The following is a 19,867-nucleotide window of genomic DNA, read 5'->3' as shown; positions in this document are numbered from 1 at the left end:
GACCTCCCACCGAAACCCTGTCGGAAGCTAGTTGACGTCCCCCCTTTCTTTTTGAATGGAAGGAACTGTTCACCTCTACCTTTCTTTGGAAGCGGTGGCCTGCCTAAAAATTCCATATCCTTTCGTTTTCCTGCACCCCCATGACTTTGTTGGCCTTCTTCCATACAAGCCTCCAAGGTCTGTACTGCTTCAATCAGTTCCCTTGCTGTCTTGAATTGCAAAGTAATCAACCCCTGCTTCAATTCTTGTCGAAAGCCATCCCTTAACTTTTCTATCATGTGTTGTTCTGATGGAACATAATGTGGTGTGAATAGTGAGAGGTTATGAAATCGTCTCTCATACTCGAGTACTGACATTCCCTCCTATCTCAAGGTTAGGAATTCATGTTCCTTCATCTTCCGATGATATTTGGAGTAATATTGATTCTCAAACTCTATCTTGAAGTCATCCTAGGATAGGGTTTCTGTAGTCCTCCTCAACTAAACTGTCTCCCACCAAGTCATAGCACCATCTAATAGTAATTGAGTAGCACAATCTACCCGCAGATCATGTGGTATCTTAATTTGAATAATTGTTTTCTCCACCTTTCTAATCCATCTTCCCACCACTTCAGCATCATGTTCACCTGAGTAGGGTTCACAACCCATTTCTCTCATACTCTTTACCAAACGAACTAGATGTACCACGTCATTAGTAGATGTAGCTGCTTCTGAAACGGTTGGTATGATGGGTGCAGGTGGGGGTGCTAGCATAGGAGTGGCAGCATTAGCCATACCTTCCATTACTACTTTGACTAGCTGGGCTAAGAGCATCGGATCAACATAAGAAACAGATGGCCTTGCAGGTGTAGTCTAAGGGGGTTCCTCTACTCGTTCCCGTAGGGTTGACATGGTCGGCCGAACATCCCCAATTTGCCTTGGTGTCTGTCTAATTTAAGGCCCCGATGATTCTTCATGCCCTGCTTGAGTCGATACTACCGGTGCATGTGAAGCAGTATCTTTCAAAGGGCTCTCTTCTTGCCCCTCAGAAAAGTCTATATCTCTATTCCCCCTCTCTGCAGAGGTTAGATCTGTTCTAATCTCTTGACGGATACGTACCATCCTGCAATAAATTAATGAACATCAACAACCTCTTTTGAATTCTTCCCAGAACCCATACCAGGGCTCTGATACCAACTGTAACAGTCCGACTATACGACTTACTCAATGTTAAAAGATCCCAACATATCCTTTTTATTTGAGGGTAAATTTTTTTTTTCTACCAAAAATTCGGCAGAGTTTCGTTTGTATTTAGGACATCCCAAATTATCGACAAATATCAATTTACTCAATCAACCCATCATCACAAGGTCCCATAATTCCGGACCTTTCATCAAGCATCATAATTCAACACCTCATACAATCCACACAATATATATATCCTACGAGTAAGTTCAATATGAACATAGTCTACATATCCTAACATAAAATTTAAAAGAAAAGGAATACTAACATGTAAAGAAAGCATTTACAACATAATAAGTGTTCTTAAACATTTCAAAAGGGTTAATTACAAGATAACTCAAATACTACATTCTAAGCTGAACTTTTATAAAAAATACATCAAGGTTTACACAAAAGTATACTACATAAACGCGTTAATTCCCTTTTGTTTAAGTAAAATATTTACATAAGCTTGACAAAGTAGAGTCCTAAACTAATGATCTCCCTAGATATTTCATGGACCTGATACATAAATAAACATACCATTATGTTGATAAAGAATATATATATGCTCATATAATGTATACGAATGAAGTATTAATTTTTTATCGGATCCATAAGAATTCTAACAGAGAACTTATATATATTGCTTATAAATCTTTTAAACCCAATTAACACTCATTTGCATATTCTTAATTTGGATACTCTTATTTACTTGCGTGAACTGGGTGGCCTTGCAAAGTCTAATCTTGAAATTCATCTCCTGGCATTCCTATCACGGATGCCATTAGCCGAAGCTAATCTTGTAAATCATCTCCCGGGCAATCCTATCACGGATACCATTAGCCGAAGCTAATCTTGTAAATCATCTCTTGGCATTCCTATCACAGATGCCATTAGCCGAAGCTAATCTTGTAAATACACTAGGCTTTATTTACTTTGAACATGATATTTATTATAATTACATTCACCAGAAGAATTTTAAATTGTATAAGTGCAAGTAGGAGGGAAAATCACGCACCTGCTTCGCCTGTCTCGCGACCTCCCCTAACAGAAGATCCAATTCTGGTTGCTCCTCCTGAATCACAAAGAAGTTTTTGGTTATGATTCCTTCAAGCCGATATTATAAAGAATCCATATTCATCCATTACTCATATGTTACTTTCTATGCATGTTCATTTCCTCATAATAACATACATACATATATCATGTATATTTTCAGAGTTAGTATCTCAATGTGCAAGTGTTTGTATGACTCAATTATTTTATATTCTTATATATAGTATTCACGTGAAAGTCTACTGTTACTGTCTAACTTTGAACTGTTACTGTCTACACATTGAACTGTTACTGTCTACACATTCAACCGTTAATGTCCAACCGTTACTATCTAACTTTGAACTGTTATTGTCTACACATTGAACTGTTACTGTCCAACTGTTACTGTCTAACTTTGAACTGTTACTGTCCAACCGTTACTGTATAACTTTGAACTGTTATTGTCTACACATTGAACTGTTACTGTCCAAGTGTTACTATCTAACTTTGAACTGTTACTGTCTAGACATTTGAACTGTTACTGTCTGAACACTCATCAGATTTTTAACTATATCTAAAGTTCTAAAACTCCATTTTTAAGTGAGATTGATCTCGTTAGAAAGTTAAGACACGAGACTACTAGTTCTCTGAAGGAAGGAGAACCCAGTTCTGCCTCCAAGATAGTCAAAATTGCTCATCAACTAATTAGTCCTACTGCCCTACATAATCAGTCACGACTCAGTCTCGGTTGGTAACCCATAACTGGAGTTCTACATCTCCAAATTAAGCAAAACCAGTTTCATTGGTTATCTAACATTCAAATCTACAATTTCTATGAAGGAATCCGATCCTAATTCCCTCATCCTCCTACCTAAAATCTCATCGAAAGTCAGGAGACAAGTCTATTCCAGATTCGTCTCCCCCTCCCCTTCACACAATACTTTCATAAACTACATACCACACACATGAATTAACTTAATCTTAACAATAAGTACTTTTTCCCCAATTCATGTCTAAGAACCTTAACCTATAATTCAATATCAAGGCATCAATTCATTATCAGATTAAAAATGAATTTTTATGATCATTTTAGAACACCTTACCCAGTACGAATTAAGATTTTGATCTTCAACTAGTTGAAGATTTTTAACTCCCTCCTTTCTTTTCTTCTTGTTCGATTTCTTGGTAATCCCTTGCTCTCAAGTGTTTATCCCATCTATAAACCCTTAATCTTGGATGGGTTATTGAAATTTTAGTGTTTCTCTCTTGATTTCGCAAGAATGGGTATAAAACTCCCTATTTTCTCTCCTTATGGTTCTTGTAGATTTTTGGTGAGGAGAGAGTACTTATACTCTATATTTTCCCTTATTTTCATTTAGGCCCCCTTTTTCTTTAAGTGTATTATTCTCTTCAGTTAAATCCAACCCTCAACAGTACCGAGTTTATTATAATGTCTCGAATTATTTCACTCGGAAATTTATATTCAAAAATTTATGAATTCCTGTTTTTATTTAACCATATGCATGAATTTCTTCACTTTTATTTATTTATTTTTTTCTCAGGGTTTACATTATGCATACTGCTAAAACTTAGCTCCATGAAGTGTGGTTCAATGTTGTATGTGAGCTCAAAATTGTTTGGTTACGAAGCGTCGAGTCATTTCTGAAATCAAAATACTTTTAATCTTTTAGAATTGATTAGCTTTAATTTTGCATGTTGGAGTTTGATCAAAATATTATAGTCAACAATAAAATGTTAAATATCTTTTAATTTCATAACAACAAAAAGAAAGAGAAAATGCATATTTCATTAAAAAGATGATTTAATCCCAAAAAGATACATAATAGCAAAATTCTATAACAAAATTGTTGACAATACAACACCATAATGAGTTCGGCTTCTCCAGCAACATCCATGTCTTGTCATTGTTTATCAACCTTTGTTATACTCATGATGATCCAGTGACTATATGGTAGATGACATTATCATATGCAAACTCAACTTGCCTCTTGTTCACCAACTTCTGAACTTGATAATTGAAATTCTTGCAATTATTCATATCTCTCATCTTGATTATACCACATAAGGAATAATGGCTTAAGGCAATTGTTCTTGAGAGCATGGCAATTACAATGTTATGTCCAATTGTGCTCCTACCTTGGTAATAAAAGTAGGTCGAAATGGGAAGCATCCATGGAGTAAACCATTCTCTAATCACAACATATCAATGCTTATGGTCTTGAAGTTGAAAAATATTTTTCCATCAGCACAATGTCAGCATTGTAAAAGGACAAAGGACTTACATAAGGTTCTTTTTTTATTAAAACTCCTATGTTTATTGAATGACTTTTGTTCTAATGTCTTCCATTGTAACTCTCCATGATCCATACTTCTATGAAATCATTCTCCCTATCAATGCAGATCATGGCAAGTTTTTCTTCATATTTGACAAGCCTAATATCTTTGCTATCATTTCCCTTGAAGACTGGTGAAAGAAGTGGAAACAAGCAATAGCTCTCCCTCTTCACATCAAATGCAAATATGTTTCTCTTTCAAGTAAGCAAACAAAGTGAACCATTCATGAATACTTTTGTCACACAACAAAGGGACTCCTCTTGTGACAACTTTATCTTATCCAACAACTTTTATCTCCAAGTCTTTGAGTCAAACAACTTGACTCTAACGTAATGGTATATATAGAATTATTTATCATGCGGGCAAAACTTGGGTTTCAAAAATCTCATGATCTTGTACTGTAAAAGCTTTGATCTTTCAATCATCATGCTAAATTATATAGTATCATATCATGTCTTTGGATTTGAGATCTTTTGTCGTTGTTTGATAATAGGGTTGCCCACATAATAACATGAGCCATGGTATGCGTGGTAAAGTAACACTCTTTGATTTGTTGATGTCAGAATCTCCACATGGTCAGGAATGAAATCAAATGACATTTCAGGATGGGGCTTTGAAGTGTCAATTGAAACAAAGGAAATATGATATTCATTTTTAATCATGCTTTGAATAAAGAATCTAAAGACAATATTGGTTCTTTGGCTATGTAGCTTCATGAAAGTGAATTTATAAGTGAACTTATTGCACTCCATGGATAGAAGCTTAAATTTCCCAACAATCTCTATTGATGAATGCGTTAAAACTTCATAGATAACATCTGGCATAGGTCACGAGCTAAGTTCATGGTAAAGAAGAGGTTCTTGTTACAGGCTTGAAGAAAACCACAACGATGCTTCTAGATTGGAAGTCGAGCAAATCCTCCCCGACACCGTTAGATGTTAGCAACTCTTTATTTTTTAAGGGAAAACCAGATTTAGGGGACCTATAATTCAACCTGTGAGCATGTATGTTAAATGTATGAGCATGTTTTTATATGATGAACTCGCCTTTTAAGAGGTGATACATGGTCACCATGTTTTTATACAAGGCAAACCCTCTTGTATGATGAGTAAGAATTTTGATTCTTTTCCAAACTCTACAACAAAAATTTCTTGAGTGATAATCATTGTGTCACTCGTAAATTCTTAACTTAAGATGTTACATGAAGGGATTGCCTTTATGCTCAACATGTGGAGAGAGCATACATCCTAAAGGTAGGTTCTAATCCTTTTACATGAGATAGGGGGTAGGTTTACTACTTGGTCTCTAAAAAAGGTCTCATGTTGTCTTAGTGATCATCCTCGTGAAAGCAATATAGGGCTCAATAAGTAATGGGATGACACATATATCAATTATTACCAATCTAAGCACTCAACAAAGAGTTGGATGGTTTCACGAACTTAAACCCTGACTGAAAGTCATAGGATAAGCCTCTACTCCCCTAACTAACCTAAAGTTTCCATATGTGTGAATTTCGAAGCGATATATCACAAATAAACTAGTAATGCATGAAGACATTTATCTATATCCATCCTACATAAATGAACAAAACAAAACATGCTAAAGTGAAATAAGTAAACAAAGAAGTACGCCAAATGTGAAAATTTAAACACATAAAATCACATAACCACATAAAACACATAAAGCCTAGTCCAATCCTGTCAAAGAAGTATGCCAAATGTGAAAATTTAAACACATCAAATCACATAACCACATAAAACACACAAAGCTTAGTCCAATGTTGTCAAAAATAGAAATTCCTCAGTGGAGTTATCATTCTGTCGCACGTAGGCGCGTGGCGTAACAGGACGTCAGGATTAAGGAGTCGCCACCTAATTCTTTGGTTCAGGGTCACTAGAAAACTCAGATGTACTGATCTTATAAAAAAATCCAAGAGTAAAGGACTGGTTGTGGCTAGGGAAGGTATTAACATCCCTAATGCACCTTATCTGAGGTAACCTGTATTATGTGGTCTATATATGGTTTAAAGGTTTTGATGGGTTCCTAACCAATGGTCTGTCTATGGCTCAGAATAAAGATTTACTCCCATTAATAAATCTGGAATTTTGAATTTATTATGGGCTTGTACGCCCAGATATATGTTTATAGGAAGGGTCCATGTAGGTGCTCTAACAGGGTTCACCTATTCTGGAAGGCGAAAGTGTTTCCCACAACTCGTATATTGCGATGAAAAATACTTCCAATTAAAATTGGTAAATATTAAAAAAAAATTAAGAATTTTCTAGTGAACTTCTGATGTCTAAATATCAGCCTACTCGTAATAAGTCTAGTATTTATACCAGAATATTGACCATTAATTTTTAGAGAAAGAAAAAAAATAGATTTATTGAAATATTGGCCAAATCCTTAAAAAAATTTACAAACTTATTGTAAATTCAACAAAAAAGCAAATAAATACAAAACACATTTCTAAATCAAAGCTAAAACATTTTTTTTCTCTTTTTTATAAATAAAAATGCTATTTTTGTAAGGATTGAGCTATATGCAACAAGAAGAAATCATTTTTGTTCATATGAATTAAAACATTTTGTTCAAAAAAAACTTTTATCTTTTTATCATTCATTTAACACAAAATAAAATAAAATGCAAACACACACACATATTGTTTTATTATATTTTTACTCAAACACACCACAATTACATATTTACAAGCCATGAAAATTCAAAATTTAAAAATAAATTCAAACAAACTAAAAATTTTAAATTCACAACATAGTCCTTCCAAAAGTTGGAAACAAGTTGGAGAGATTGTTGGGAACCCAGAAAGCGTACTGGAAGATTCTAGGACTGCCAGAATAGTGGCGGAACATGGGTTTCATGTGTTGTCGCCATCAGCAGCGCGTAGGTTCATACGCTGTCATCGGGGAGGACCAAAAGTGGATGGATTGGGTAGATCTCTTCTTTTTCTTCATGTTTGTACCAGCGGTGAAGGATACCACCACCTACAAAACCAAGAAAAATCCACAAACAATTGATTTTATTTTTTTCTCAGATCTACCTCTCCTTCTCTACTATAACGTTTGTTCTTCTATTTTTCATATTTGCTCATCTCTATTTGCTGTAGACGAGGGTTATTATTGGTGGAGGGAGGCTGATAACGCTGCCATATAGAAGAAAGAAAAGAGGGTTATCATGGCTAACGATGGTGCTGCTACTTCTCTTCCATTGCTGGTGGCTTGTGGTTTGCGTGTGTAAGATGAAGAATGACTGCTACAAGTAAAAGCTGCCAGTGTGGGTTGTTGCCGAGGGAGCTTTGACTGATCAAGAGTTGTTGGTGCACGGTCACGGCTGGTGTTGTTTAGGGCTCACAGGTTTGTAGAGGAATAAGGTTGTTAGTTTCTATTGAAAGGGAGGAGAAAATAGCTAGTGAAAGTGCTGGTTTTTGACAACAACGGGAACAGAGCTATTATGGTTGTGGGCAAGGGCGTAGCCAGGAATTTCTTCTATCCTGGGCTAGAATACAAATACGTATAAATTATTTTTTAAGATTAATCATTAACTTATATATGTAAATTTATCAAGTTAACAATAAAGTTTCAATCCAAATACATAACACAAAATATAAATAAAATGAAATTTAAAGTACATAAAATTGAAAATAAAATACACTATCAAAGTTGCACCCTTCGATGTTTTGTAGAATAGAATTCATCTATGATCGAATCCGAATCAATATCTTCAACAAGCTCTCGTTCAATGTAAATCATTATAGAATACATTAAGAACCACTCTTCTATTTTTTTGCGAAACACAGTTTTAACATGTTTCATAGCTGAAGATGCTCGCTCTGTAGTGGCAGTGCAGGCAAAGTCAAAACAAGACGAATAAACTTGTCAATCAAATGATAGTGCTGTGACTTATTTGTTTCAGCTAATCCTCGACATAATTCAAAAATGATAGACATTAGGGGTGAGCAAAAAAACCGAAAAACTGAGAAAACCGGAAAAAAAAATAACTGAAAAAACTGAATCATGAAAAAAAACCGATTAAACCGATTAAAATTTTAAAAAAACCGACCGGTTTGGTTTCGGTTTTATAAGCCTAAAACTGAAAAAACTGAACCGAACCCAAACGGGAAAAAAACCGAGCCAAACCAGTTTTTGTCCTAAAAAACCGAACCGAACTGAAACTGGTCGGTTTGAACCGGTTTCGGTTCGGTTTAGGTTTTTTTTAAAAAAAAATTCGGTTTGGTTACTTTTTTTTTATAAAAACCGAACTGAACCGAAAATGATCACCCCTAGTAGACATATTCTGAAAGCTCTTATGATGAATCACATCAATCTAATAATGCTCTAGCTGAGATCTCAAATAATACATATCTTGTTCATTGAAATCTTTATGATAAAATTTCTTAGCAAACTTGGAAATAGCATCAGCTTTAAATGATTTAAAACTGTCATTGGGTTCTAAAGCAGAGCTAGGTACAATTTATATTTTTTTATTTGAATTATTTTATAGAATTGAAATTTGTTTTTAATTTCATACCCTTTCAATTTTTTAATTTATTAGATTTGATTTTCATTCTTTTGATTACTATTTATTTTATTTGAAATTATTTTTTACGATTTTATCCTCCATTTTTTATTGTTATGTTTTTAAACCTTGGCAAGTTTTTAATATATATATATATATATATATATATATATATATATATATATATATATATATATATATTATTTCTTACTTTAACATTGATCTGGGCTTCTTGGTTGAGTCTGAATATAGAATTTAACGAGTTGAGAATTTGGGACATTAACCTAGATTTAGGAGATTCGTCTGAGTTTATTTTTTTAAGTTCATGTTTTTTTTTTCAGTTACATCCTTCAACATTTAATTGAAGTTATTTTTTTAAAAGTATGGGAAAAAACTCAAAAATTAAGCTGTTTTTTTTTTAAAGTTTACTATGCAAGATAATTGAAATTTTTGTTAAAAATAATTTAGTGGTCGACAAAAAATATGATAGAACTCCATTTGCTTTTTGGTCTGTTAAAACCATTAAGTTTAATGGATATTTTATTTCCTAGCTTCTATTCTTGAAAGTATACTTCTTTAGTAACTGTGGATTTTTATGATTTTTTTTCTACCTGGGCTACAGCCCTCCTCAGCCCTGTAAATACCTCCGCCCTTGGTTGTGGGGTGCTTGGTGTCATTAGTGGTGAGGATGAAAAAAACTAGGGATGTAAGGTGTTTGGCAGTGAGAGCGCGCAAAGGGAAAAAAGAGGTGGTCTTATGTTGATGGTATCGTGGAGGTTTGGACCGTGTGAAAAGGGAAAGAGAGATGAGGCTTTTTGGTTTGTGCGTGTGTTTTTAGGGGAAGAAGGTTGTGGGTAGCCGGCGATGGGGAAGAAAAAATGAGAGTGAGGAGCAGTCAGTTTTTTGGTCTTCCCAGCGGCTAGGTTTAGGTTTATTTGGGCTTGAAGATGATGGGTCTCTTTTTTTTCTGTGGATGGGGGCTAGGGTTTTCTTGTGTGTGATCTGGTTTTTTTAAAAAGTTTTTTTTTTCCTTTTATTTTTTCCTCTTTTTTTTTCCTGTGGATGTGATCTTGTAAAAAATTTTGTCTTCTTCCCCTCAATTCCTTGGTCCCCGAACAATTTAAATTTTCTTTGGTCCTTCATTTTCACTTTTGATCCCTTTGCTTTTTTATTATATTTTGATTTTTTTTATTATTATTTTTTTAAAAAAGAGCAACACCATTGTTGACTCAAAAGCACATTAACAATTGAACGCGTTTGAAAGTAAACTTTTTATTTATTTTAAATTCTTCGGAAAAAACACTAAAAATAATTTAAATATGTAAAAAACATATATTTTTTGGAATTTTATTATTTTTTCTATTATTTGGTTTTAAAAATAAGTCAAAAATTAAATAGCAACTAGAATTAATTTTGTCACATCGTTTGTACTTGCATTTTACAGTTTGTCTCATTCAATTTCTTCTTCCTGGGTCGATGCCCGAGCATGGGGACAGACTGTAATTTTGTTGGCAATATGCCTACGCTGGTTCAAATCCAGCTCGGATTCACTAATCCACCATGAGAAAACCCAGAAAATGACATTCCATTTATTGTAGGGTTTTCCAGCAACAATAGTATAGCCTTTTTTTTTACCTCCTCCCAAAGAGAGGATCCGTGTCTGTAAATAGCCCCGTCTGCATTACTCCTTATTAGCCTGGTCCCTTCTCATTGGGCTTCTTAGCCTTCAGCATCCCCTTTCTCTTCTTCTTCTTAGCCTTCGGCTATCGGGGATTTGTGGTGGTGAAACGATAAGTTGTTGAATCAAAGATGAATCAATTTACATAAGCTTTTAGACATGTTTCTAAGACACGTTTTTTTAAAAAAAAGAAAGATTTTTGTATCCGTCTCCACCATTTGAATCCTTTTTAAATTATGATATGCAAAGAAGTTCTAGTGATAAGCTATGCTTTTAGGTTAGACTTATGTTTTAAAAGCGTTTTTTAAAAATTTTAAAATTTTTTTATTTTTTATTTGCTTCAAATTAATAATTTTTGGTGTTTTTAGTTCATTTTGATGCGCTGATGTTAAAAATAATTTTTAAAAATATATATATATATATATATTTGATGTACTTTCGAATGAAAAGCACTTTGAAAAGCAACTGCAACCACACTCCCAAACACAAGTGTCCAAGAGCATGTTAGGAGATCTATTTATACTGAAATTTTAATAAAAATTTAATTTTTTTATTTAAAATTAATTTTTTTTATATTTTTATATCGTTGTAAAGTGCTGATATTAAAAATAAAAAATATATTATTTTGATATATTTTCGAGTTAAAAGTGTTTTAAAAAACAATCACTACCACACTCTTAAACATCTCCTAAAAAAATTCTTTTTTTAACGTTGTAAGTAAAACATAACATAAATAAAACAATGTATTTATAAAAAATATTTTTTTATGTTTTTTTATATAATTTATAATTTAAAATAATAACGTGAGGAACAAATTTATGTACCAAACCAAATCTAAAACAAATTGTTTTTTTAATTAAATAGCAAATATATAATTTGTTTTGCTAATGATTCAATTCATTTTAAATTTTGACATTAAATATGTTGTAGATATGTTTATGAACCAGATAAATAAAATAATATCCTTGAAGAAGCTCGTACATGTCAAACACATAGTTTGTCAAAAAAAATCATATTTTTAAATCTAATTTTTAGATTTGGTACGAGCTTGGAAGATTCTACAAATTCAATGTATATAAACAATACAACTCTGAAAAATCTTCAAATTAGGTCTAAAAATATTGTTTTAATTAATTTTTTTTTTCTAGGCAATTGATGTGTATTTTTTCTCTCACTAAATTATTAAATTAAAATCTTTTAAAAAAATATTAATAATTTTCTCTATCTATTCCTCCCCAGGTAAAAACTACAATTTTTAAGATTGAAAACTTGAATTTCTATCCGTCCAAAACTTCAACTTATAATTTATACCGTGGCCAACAGAATTTTTAAGCCCACAAATAAATAGCAATATGTAGCCCAATTATGGTTGGGCCAGTTACACAAGTAAAATAATTTATCGTTTCTTGATATAAATGTGTGTGTACGTGTCAAGGATACATAGGCCGTTCATTTATATATATAACTGTATAAAAGCAGCTAAGTCATACTAAAGGCAACATAATCAAGATGATTCTCAAGGATCGACCGTTGTTCCACAAAATCAAGCCAATAATACAAGAGAAAATAAATAAAGATGGGCATGGAATTGCATTTTGGAGCCTTCATCCCCTTCTTCTTGATTTCTTGATTTGGAAGTCTTTGACTTGTAGAAATACTCTCATTTATTTTTTATTAATTAGTTTTTTTTTATTTAGAACGATAATTTAATGTATTTATGATATACCGCGTCGGCTTTAATATACTTTTTTAATTATGTTTTGCTTGAAAAGATATCAAAATTGATTTTTTTTATATGATTTAAATGTGTTATTGTTAAAAAAATATAAAAAATATATTTTTAATTGAAAGCATTATAAATCATATTATTAAATATATATTTGTTTCTTAACCGAGTATAATTACCAATATACTTATACATTGCTTTGGCAGCTGCTCTCGCTTCGTGGCTTGCAGCGCCTGAATCGAATGCTCGCAAGGTAGCCTCGTGTCCCTCTCATTGTTGTGAAGAGACTGGACTGTTCGGGGTTTAGCAGCTTTGAAAGTCCGAAATCTGAGATTTTATAGTGTAAATTTTCGTGCAAGAGAATGTTCTCTGGCTTCACATCACAATGTATAATCTTGTGCTCACAAGAACTACGCAAGTAAGCAAGTCCCCTTTCTGTTCCGAGAGCGATTTCAAACCTTTCTTGCCTTCGTTCATGTACTCGTATATCAGAAACCTCCGTCTCCCTTGTGTACAAAAGCCTTTCAATTTAACAAGATTGACATGAGTACTTCCAATAATCGGAATTTCGGTGGAGAATTCCTTCTTTCCTTGCACACCTACATTGGTAATCTTCTTGACTGCCACAATGGTTTTGTCAGGCAGAGTTCCTTTGTATACAGTTCCGAAGCCTCCACTTCCGATTTGAGCTCTAAAATTTTCTGTTGCAGCCACAAGGTCTTCATAATTAAACCTCACTGGCAAACCGGGGATAGAAATTATCTCAAGGTCGGACAAAGAAGAATCACCATGGCTAGCAGTTCCAGATAGTCTATTCCTTCTCCAATAAATGAATCCTAAAGCAATAACGATAATCAAAACGATCCCAAATGAAGGCAATAGAACCAAACCTGCAATTGGAAACTTTTTAGCTTCATCCTGGTTGTTTGCATCCGGGTTTGCCATCGAAGATACAACCAGAGTCTTTTTGTTGCCTAAACGATCGCGGTTGGAGTTAAAGACTGCCATGATAGACCCTAAAGGGTTTCCAAGAACATAACAAGAACCAGAAGAATTTCCATAAAGGATGCCTAAACAAGATCAATTCCTCGAGCAAAGATCTTGGCAAGCTAACAAACTTGTATCGCGTTTTGCAGGAGCCATCAAAGCATTCGCCAAAATAGTCCATTCCATTGCCTAACTTGACATAAAAAACAGAAGAATCAAATTCTGTTCTATTATTGCAACCTGAGGACAAAGCAAGTGAAGCATCCCTTGGCGTGCTGCCACCTTCCGAGAAAGGATCACCATGGAAATTTGGTGGACAAGGGCATCTTCCTGAAGTGCATAACCCCATTTTGTTACAAATGAAAGGAATCTGACAATCATCAGAAGGACTTTTAAATTCTTAAACCCGATTTTGATCAACATATCTGCTAACACTAAACTTCCCATCAGACCCTATCTTAGCAAGTCTAAAATCTACAGGACCCTAACCAAGGTTAATCACAATAGTTGATTTATCACTTCCCAGCAAAAACAAACCGGTACCGTTCAAGGCCAAAAATGAGACAGGCAATTTAGAATCCTGGAAAGCTTTTGGCTCCATTGATAACTTCCAATAACTCATTCCATTCCATTTCAAAACAGCATCATCACCAGTAACTACAAGCCTGTAGTCACCCTCAGACCTGTCATTCTTCACTCTTATCACTGTCCAATGATGTCCCAGCAGCCAAAATCTGTCCCATGACCATAGTATCAGTTGGATGGTCAAAACTCTCCCATAAAGAAACAATATTCCTGTAAAGTAACACAAGATTTCCTGAATCCTGAAGCTCCATAACAGAAACCTGAGAACTTGACCATACAACAGTTGTTGTACCAGAATTGTCAGTAGTATTGATGGCAAGACCATTTGTAGACAAGTACAACTTATAATAATCGGAAATGGGGTGGTTCCTGTTTGCTGTCCAAATGATAGCACGGGACCCATCATGAGTGATGAAGAAATAATACTTTGAAGTTTCTTCTTTGAAATTGGATATGGAGGCTGTGAATTTGCCATTAGAAGAGCTCAAGAAAACACCAGAGTTGTCGATGAATTGGGAATGTGAAGCAGTGAACGGTGGTTCAATGGTTTGATTACTGATGGGGCCTGAGATGCAAAGATAAGGAAAGAGTTGAGAAGAAAAGAAGAGAAACAAGGAGGAGGGGGAGCCCATAAAGAAAGAGAGAAAAGAGGAACAAAAGAAAAGATTATATTATGGAGTTTAAGGTTTGATTTTCATTTGTTTTCTTTTTGAAGTGTTAGCAAATTTTAAGATTTGTGAGTTCACATTTGACAAAAGAAAAGATTACTACTTACAGTCTTACACGACGTTTTTAATTACATCTCTTGCAGGAGGCAAGCCTCTTGGGATGAGCAAGTTTGAATCTGGCTAGATTATACTTGCTAAGAAAAATGATATTTTTTTTTATGACTATAACACAAAAAACTATAAATTAATTTTGAGGCATCAAGAAAATTCTTTTTTAAAAAAAAAAATTTGACAGCAGATTATACCTGCCAAGAAAAATCCTTTTATTTTTTTTACTATAACACAAAACATTATAAATTATTTCGGGTCCTAAGAAAAATCCTTTTTTTATTGGTGTAGTTGTTAAGAAAAATGTTATTTTTTTGAGTTGACTATACCACAAAACAAGGGTGGAGGCATGTTAAAAGCTTGGGTGGGCTATGACCCAGGTCAAGATTTTATCAATATTTTTTGACTAGTTTTATGTAAAAAAAAATCATAATTCTCGATTGATTTATCAAAAAAATTCTGAAAAATTACGTGGAGTCTTCCAATATGATGTTTTAGTTTGGGTTAAAATTTCAGAATTTTTGGAGAAATTCAAAATTTTGATAAAAAATCACAATTTGACCAGTTTTACGTTATTGGGTGTAATTTTCAATTTGACCATCAGATTGAGCTGAAATTTTACGAGGAATCTTAAAATATATTGAATAAAATCTGGTTAAAATTTAAGAATGAACAAAGCTTAGTAATGCTAACAAAAAAAAAGGACCATCAAATAAAAACAAAATAACTCATTAAAGGTAAAATAGTTATTTGCCATTAAAAAATAAAATAAATCAGCTCTTTCTTCCTTTTATATGTTGCCGACTGGGCAGAAGCAGAATAGGAAAAGAAAGAAAAGAAAAGGCGAGAGAGAAAGAGAAAAAAGTAAGGGAAAAACAAAAAAAAATCCAAGGACAAAAAATAAGAAAAGTGAGAGAATAACCTTGTAAACTTACAAAGTCCAACTTATAAAACACTAATCTAAAAAAGAATCAAGTGAAGGAAGAAGGAATTGAGAGAGGGGAAAAATTTTAATTACTTTGTTTTTTAGTTGACATGAGATTGTTATTTTATCCCGGTTGAGGGGTTGTTACAATATCGATTTAGATTCGATTATAGATGAATTATATTCCACAAAACATCGAAGGATATAACTTCAATAGTGAGTTTATTTTTACTTTCACTTCAATTTTATGTACTTTCAAATTTATTTTTTTATATTTTGGGTAATGTATTTAAATTAAAACTTTACTGTTAACTTTAAAAATTCATGTACATGAGTTAATAATTGATCTTAAAAAAATTATATATTTATTTAATAGCCCAGGGCAAGAAAAATTCACGGCTCCGCCCTTGCCACAAAATATTAGAAAAAAATATTTTTGAGGCATTGATTCAAATTGTAAATAAACTTGATCCCAATATTTTCATTTTTGGTTTAAATCTAAATGAAAAGTGTTGGAAAAAGAATTATAAATATACGAGTTATATATGATAGTTTACTTAATCTCTGGTTGAAAAGTTTAATTATTTTAACGTAGAAATCGATCAAAGGATACATCCACCTCCACAGAAAGAAAGTCAGAAATGAGTGTTTGAAAAGAAACATGAAGATTGGAATTGAATAACACAACACTTGAAGGGGTTAGAATTTACAGGCCAGGAGCCGTGCAGGTTGTTATTATCATAGTTTTGAAACTCGGACCGGCCCGGCGGGTCGAACCGGGACCCGGTGGGTCGACTCGGAACCCGGGCAAACCTGGCTGAGACCCAGTCTTTTTTTTATATACATAGCCATGAAACGACGTCATTTTGGCCTTTTAAAAGGCCAAAACGATGAAGACCAACGCTGCAGAATTGTAGACGCCATACAGAGATAACCTAACTAAAGAAAAGCAATTTCAATCCATAGCTCCTGTGCCCGTAATACGTCTCCACCTCAAACACAGCGTCCCCTCTGTCAATGGGCTCTACCCTTATCGGCAGCCTCTTGTAGTGATCCCACTTGTTCCCTCCAATTCATCGAGCTTAGACAACCCCTGCCTCGACACAACGTATAACTCGCTGGTGACCAGGTGAGACTTGGTAGCGTTTGGAAGGTTGAGAAGGAATGGGACCCTATAGTGCCCACAGACAAGCAGGTAGTTGTCAATGGTTCTGTAGATTCCATTGAAGACAGCATCCTCGATTAAGATCAGATCCTGCATCAAGACACGATTGCTATTGTTTTCTGTTTCGATGCCCATGTGTTTTCTCTTTCTCTTTATGATTTTCTTTTCCTCTTTACATTGTTGTTGTTTTCTTGTTATATGCAGAAGCACTTATTTGTGGTTGAAAAGCGAATTGACGAGAGGGATAAAAGAGGGGAATTGTATTATAGAAGACTTCTATCAGAAGTCTTTATTTGATTTGTCAAAAACACGAGTCTCTGACCGTGATTTTTTTTTTGGTTGACCCGGGTCAACCCATCTGACCCGTGACCTGATCATTAGACCGGGTCGACCATCGAGTTGGGTTTCAAAACTATGGTTATTATCATTCAAAAAGCATAAGAAAATATTAATTTCGACTAGAGTAGGGTAGAGCATGGAGCACATGGGTGGTGCTGAAGGCCAACATTATTTTATGCAAACAAGGAAAGTTTGACTATTGTTTCTGGTTCACATCGTTGAGATTTCTGTGTCTCCACTACAAATTGCATAAAACATTATATATAGAATAAACTAGTGTTTTCAATGCATATCAATACAAAATATTATTTATTTTAATAATTTATTTATTTATTTATTTTATACTTTAATATTTAGTTTATTGGAGATTAGATTTCATAATTTGTTATGGTTTGCTTTATACTTGATTAGCTCGATTTCATAACTAGTATCACGAGTTTAACATGTCAACTTGGTTGACTCAAGTTTTTTTTATATTTTGTTTAATTGATATTTGTTTTTTCAATTTCATCCTTCAACAATGAGTTGATTTGGAATTAAGCGTCATGATTTATTTTGGTTTGCTTTCTATGAGTTTCTCTTGGTCTTATGACTCGAGTCACTAGTTTGACAAGTTAACCTAGTTGACTCGAGTTTTTTTTATCTTTTTTTAATTGATATTTTTTCAATTTCATCCTTCAATATGAAGTTGATTATGGATTAGGCTTCATGATTTATTTTAGTTTGTTTTCCATGAGGCTATCCCGGTCTTGTGACTCGATTAACCCGAATAGACTTAGGTCGTTTTATTGTGTTCTATTTTTAGATTGAATTTTTTTAAAAAAAATTCCAACCTTCAACGATAGATTTATTGAAAATTAGGCTTCATAGTTTTTTTATTTGCTTCTATATGGTTATCATAGTCTCATAACCTTAATTGCAGGTTTGACAGGTTAACTCGAGTTGAATCAAGTCAGTCTTTTGCTTACTTTTTATGAAGTTATCCTGATCTCATTATCCGGGTCACGGTTTGGCAGCTTAACTCAGGTCAAAAAAAATTTCAATTCCATTCTCCAACATTAGGTTTATTGGGAATTGAGCTTTATAATTTATTTTGATTTGTTTTATATGAAATTGTCATGATCTTATGATCCAGGTCGAGAATTTAATAGGTTAATTCAGGTTTGCCCTAATTGATTCAATATGTTTCTGTTACTACTACTGCTAGTACTCAATATGTTTCATACTACTACTATTGTTATAAGTACTACTACTACTACTATTTTTATTTTTATCATTATTATTATTATTACTACTACTACTATTATAACCACTATTACTATTATTATAAGAAACTATTATTACTATTATTATTACTATTAAATAGTATTATTATTAGTATTGTTATCATTGTTACAATTAATAGCATTATTATTAGCACCATCACCCCGCTATTATTATTATTATTATTATTATTATTATTATTATTATCCCTACTAGCCTTATTGTTATCCATTATCATCAATACTATACCTATTATTATAATTATAATTATTACTAGTGCTTTATCATTATCACTATCACTATCACTGTCATAATTACTATTATTAACATTATTATTATTGTTTTGTTATTGTTCTTATTATTACTTTTACCGCTACGACCACTACTACTAACTACCATCACCACTACCACCACCACTACTACTAACTACTGCTACTACTACTAACTACTACTATTATTAACTACTACCACTACCACCATCACGACCACCACCACCACTAACTACTCCTATTACCACGACCACCACCACCACTACAATTACCACCACTACTACCACGACGACGACGACAACAACCACCACCACCACTGTTACTACTAACTACTATTACTACTACTATTACAATCTACTACAATTATTATCATTATTATTGGTTTTATCATTACTATTACTATTATTACGTAATACTATTATTATTTTAATTATAATTATTATAACCATTATCACCATTATTATTATTATTATTATTATCATCATCATCATCACCACTTTTACTATCATAATAAACTATTATTATTACCACCATTATTAACATTATCATCACTATTAGTAGAATTATTAATAATATACTACTACTACTATTACTACTGCTACTGCTGCTGCTACTATCTTATTATTATTATTATTATCATCATCATCACCACTTTTACTATCATAATAAACTATTATTATTACCACCATTATTAACATTATCATCACTATTAGTAGAATTATTAATAATATACTACTACTGCTACCGCTACTACTGCTACTGCTACCACTGCTACCACCGCCACTACTACTACTACTATTGAGATAACAAAAATCATAACTACTACTACTACTACTACTACTGCTACTGCTACTACTATTGAGATAACAAAAATCATAAACTTGATTTGAAGGATACAAATAAAAACTATAAAAATTTTGTCAAAAGAGCAAAGGAAACAAATAAGAAATCAAACGAAAAAGGACCAAATTGAAATAAATATTATTACTATTAAAAAAATCATAAATTTTATTTGAAGGATAAAAT

General features: G+C 33.1%; 1 protein-coding gene across 1 annotated transcript; it reads right to left on the bottom strand.

The window, feature by feature from the left end:
* Nucleotides 1-12,907: 12,907 nt before the first annotated feature.
* LOC18097773 (G-type lectin S-receptor-like serine/threonine-protein kinase At5g35370) lies at nt 12,908-17,105 on the bottom strand. Its single transcript, XM_006384333.2, has 7 exons — nt 16,865-17,105; nt 14,327-14,669; nt 14,057-14,253; nt 13,926-13,993; nt 13,760-13,849; nt 13,651-13,708; nt 12,908-13,548 (listed from the first exon to the last, which is right to left on the bottom strand). The coding sequence occupies exons 1-7, from the start codon at nt 17,103-17,105 to the stop codon at nt 12,908-12,910; spliced, it is 1,638 nt and encodes a 545-aa protein (XP_006384395.2).
* Between the last annotated feature and the right edge of the window lie 2,762 nt (nt 17,106-19,867).

Source organism: Populus trichocarpa, chromosome 4 (genome assembly GCF_000002775.5).
Source record: "Populus trichocarpa isolate Nisqually-1 chromosome 4, P.trichocarpa_v4.1, whole genome shotgun sequence".
NCBI classification, from domain to species: domain Eukaryota; kingdom Viridiplantae; phylum Streptophyta; class Magnoliopsida; order Malpighiales; family Salicaceae; genus Populus; species Populus trichocarpa.
This window is presented reverse-complemented; position numbering and strand designations above follow the sequence as displayed.

Bases quoted from the DNA above. Each gene is read 5' to 3' on its own strand.
- LOC18097773 (XM_006384333.2), bottom strand. From the start codon at position 17,105: ATGGGCATCGAAACAGAAAACAATAGCAATCGTGTCTTGATGCAGGAT. The intron at 14,670-16,864 runs GTGGGATCACTA...TTTGCATCTCAG, and splicing joins CGATGAATTGGAGGGAACAA to GCCCCATCAGTAATCAAACC. The intron at 13,709-13,759 runs GTTGCAATAATA...ATGTCAAGTTAG, and splicing joins TTCACTTGCTTTGTCCTCAG to GCAATGGAATGGACTATTTT.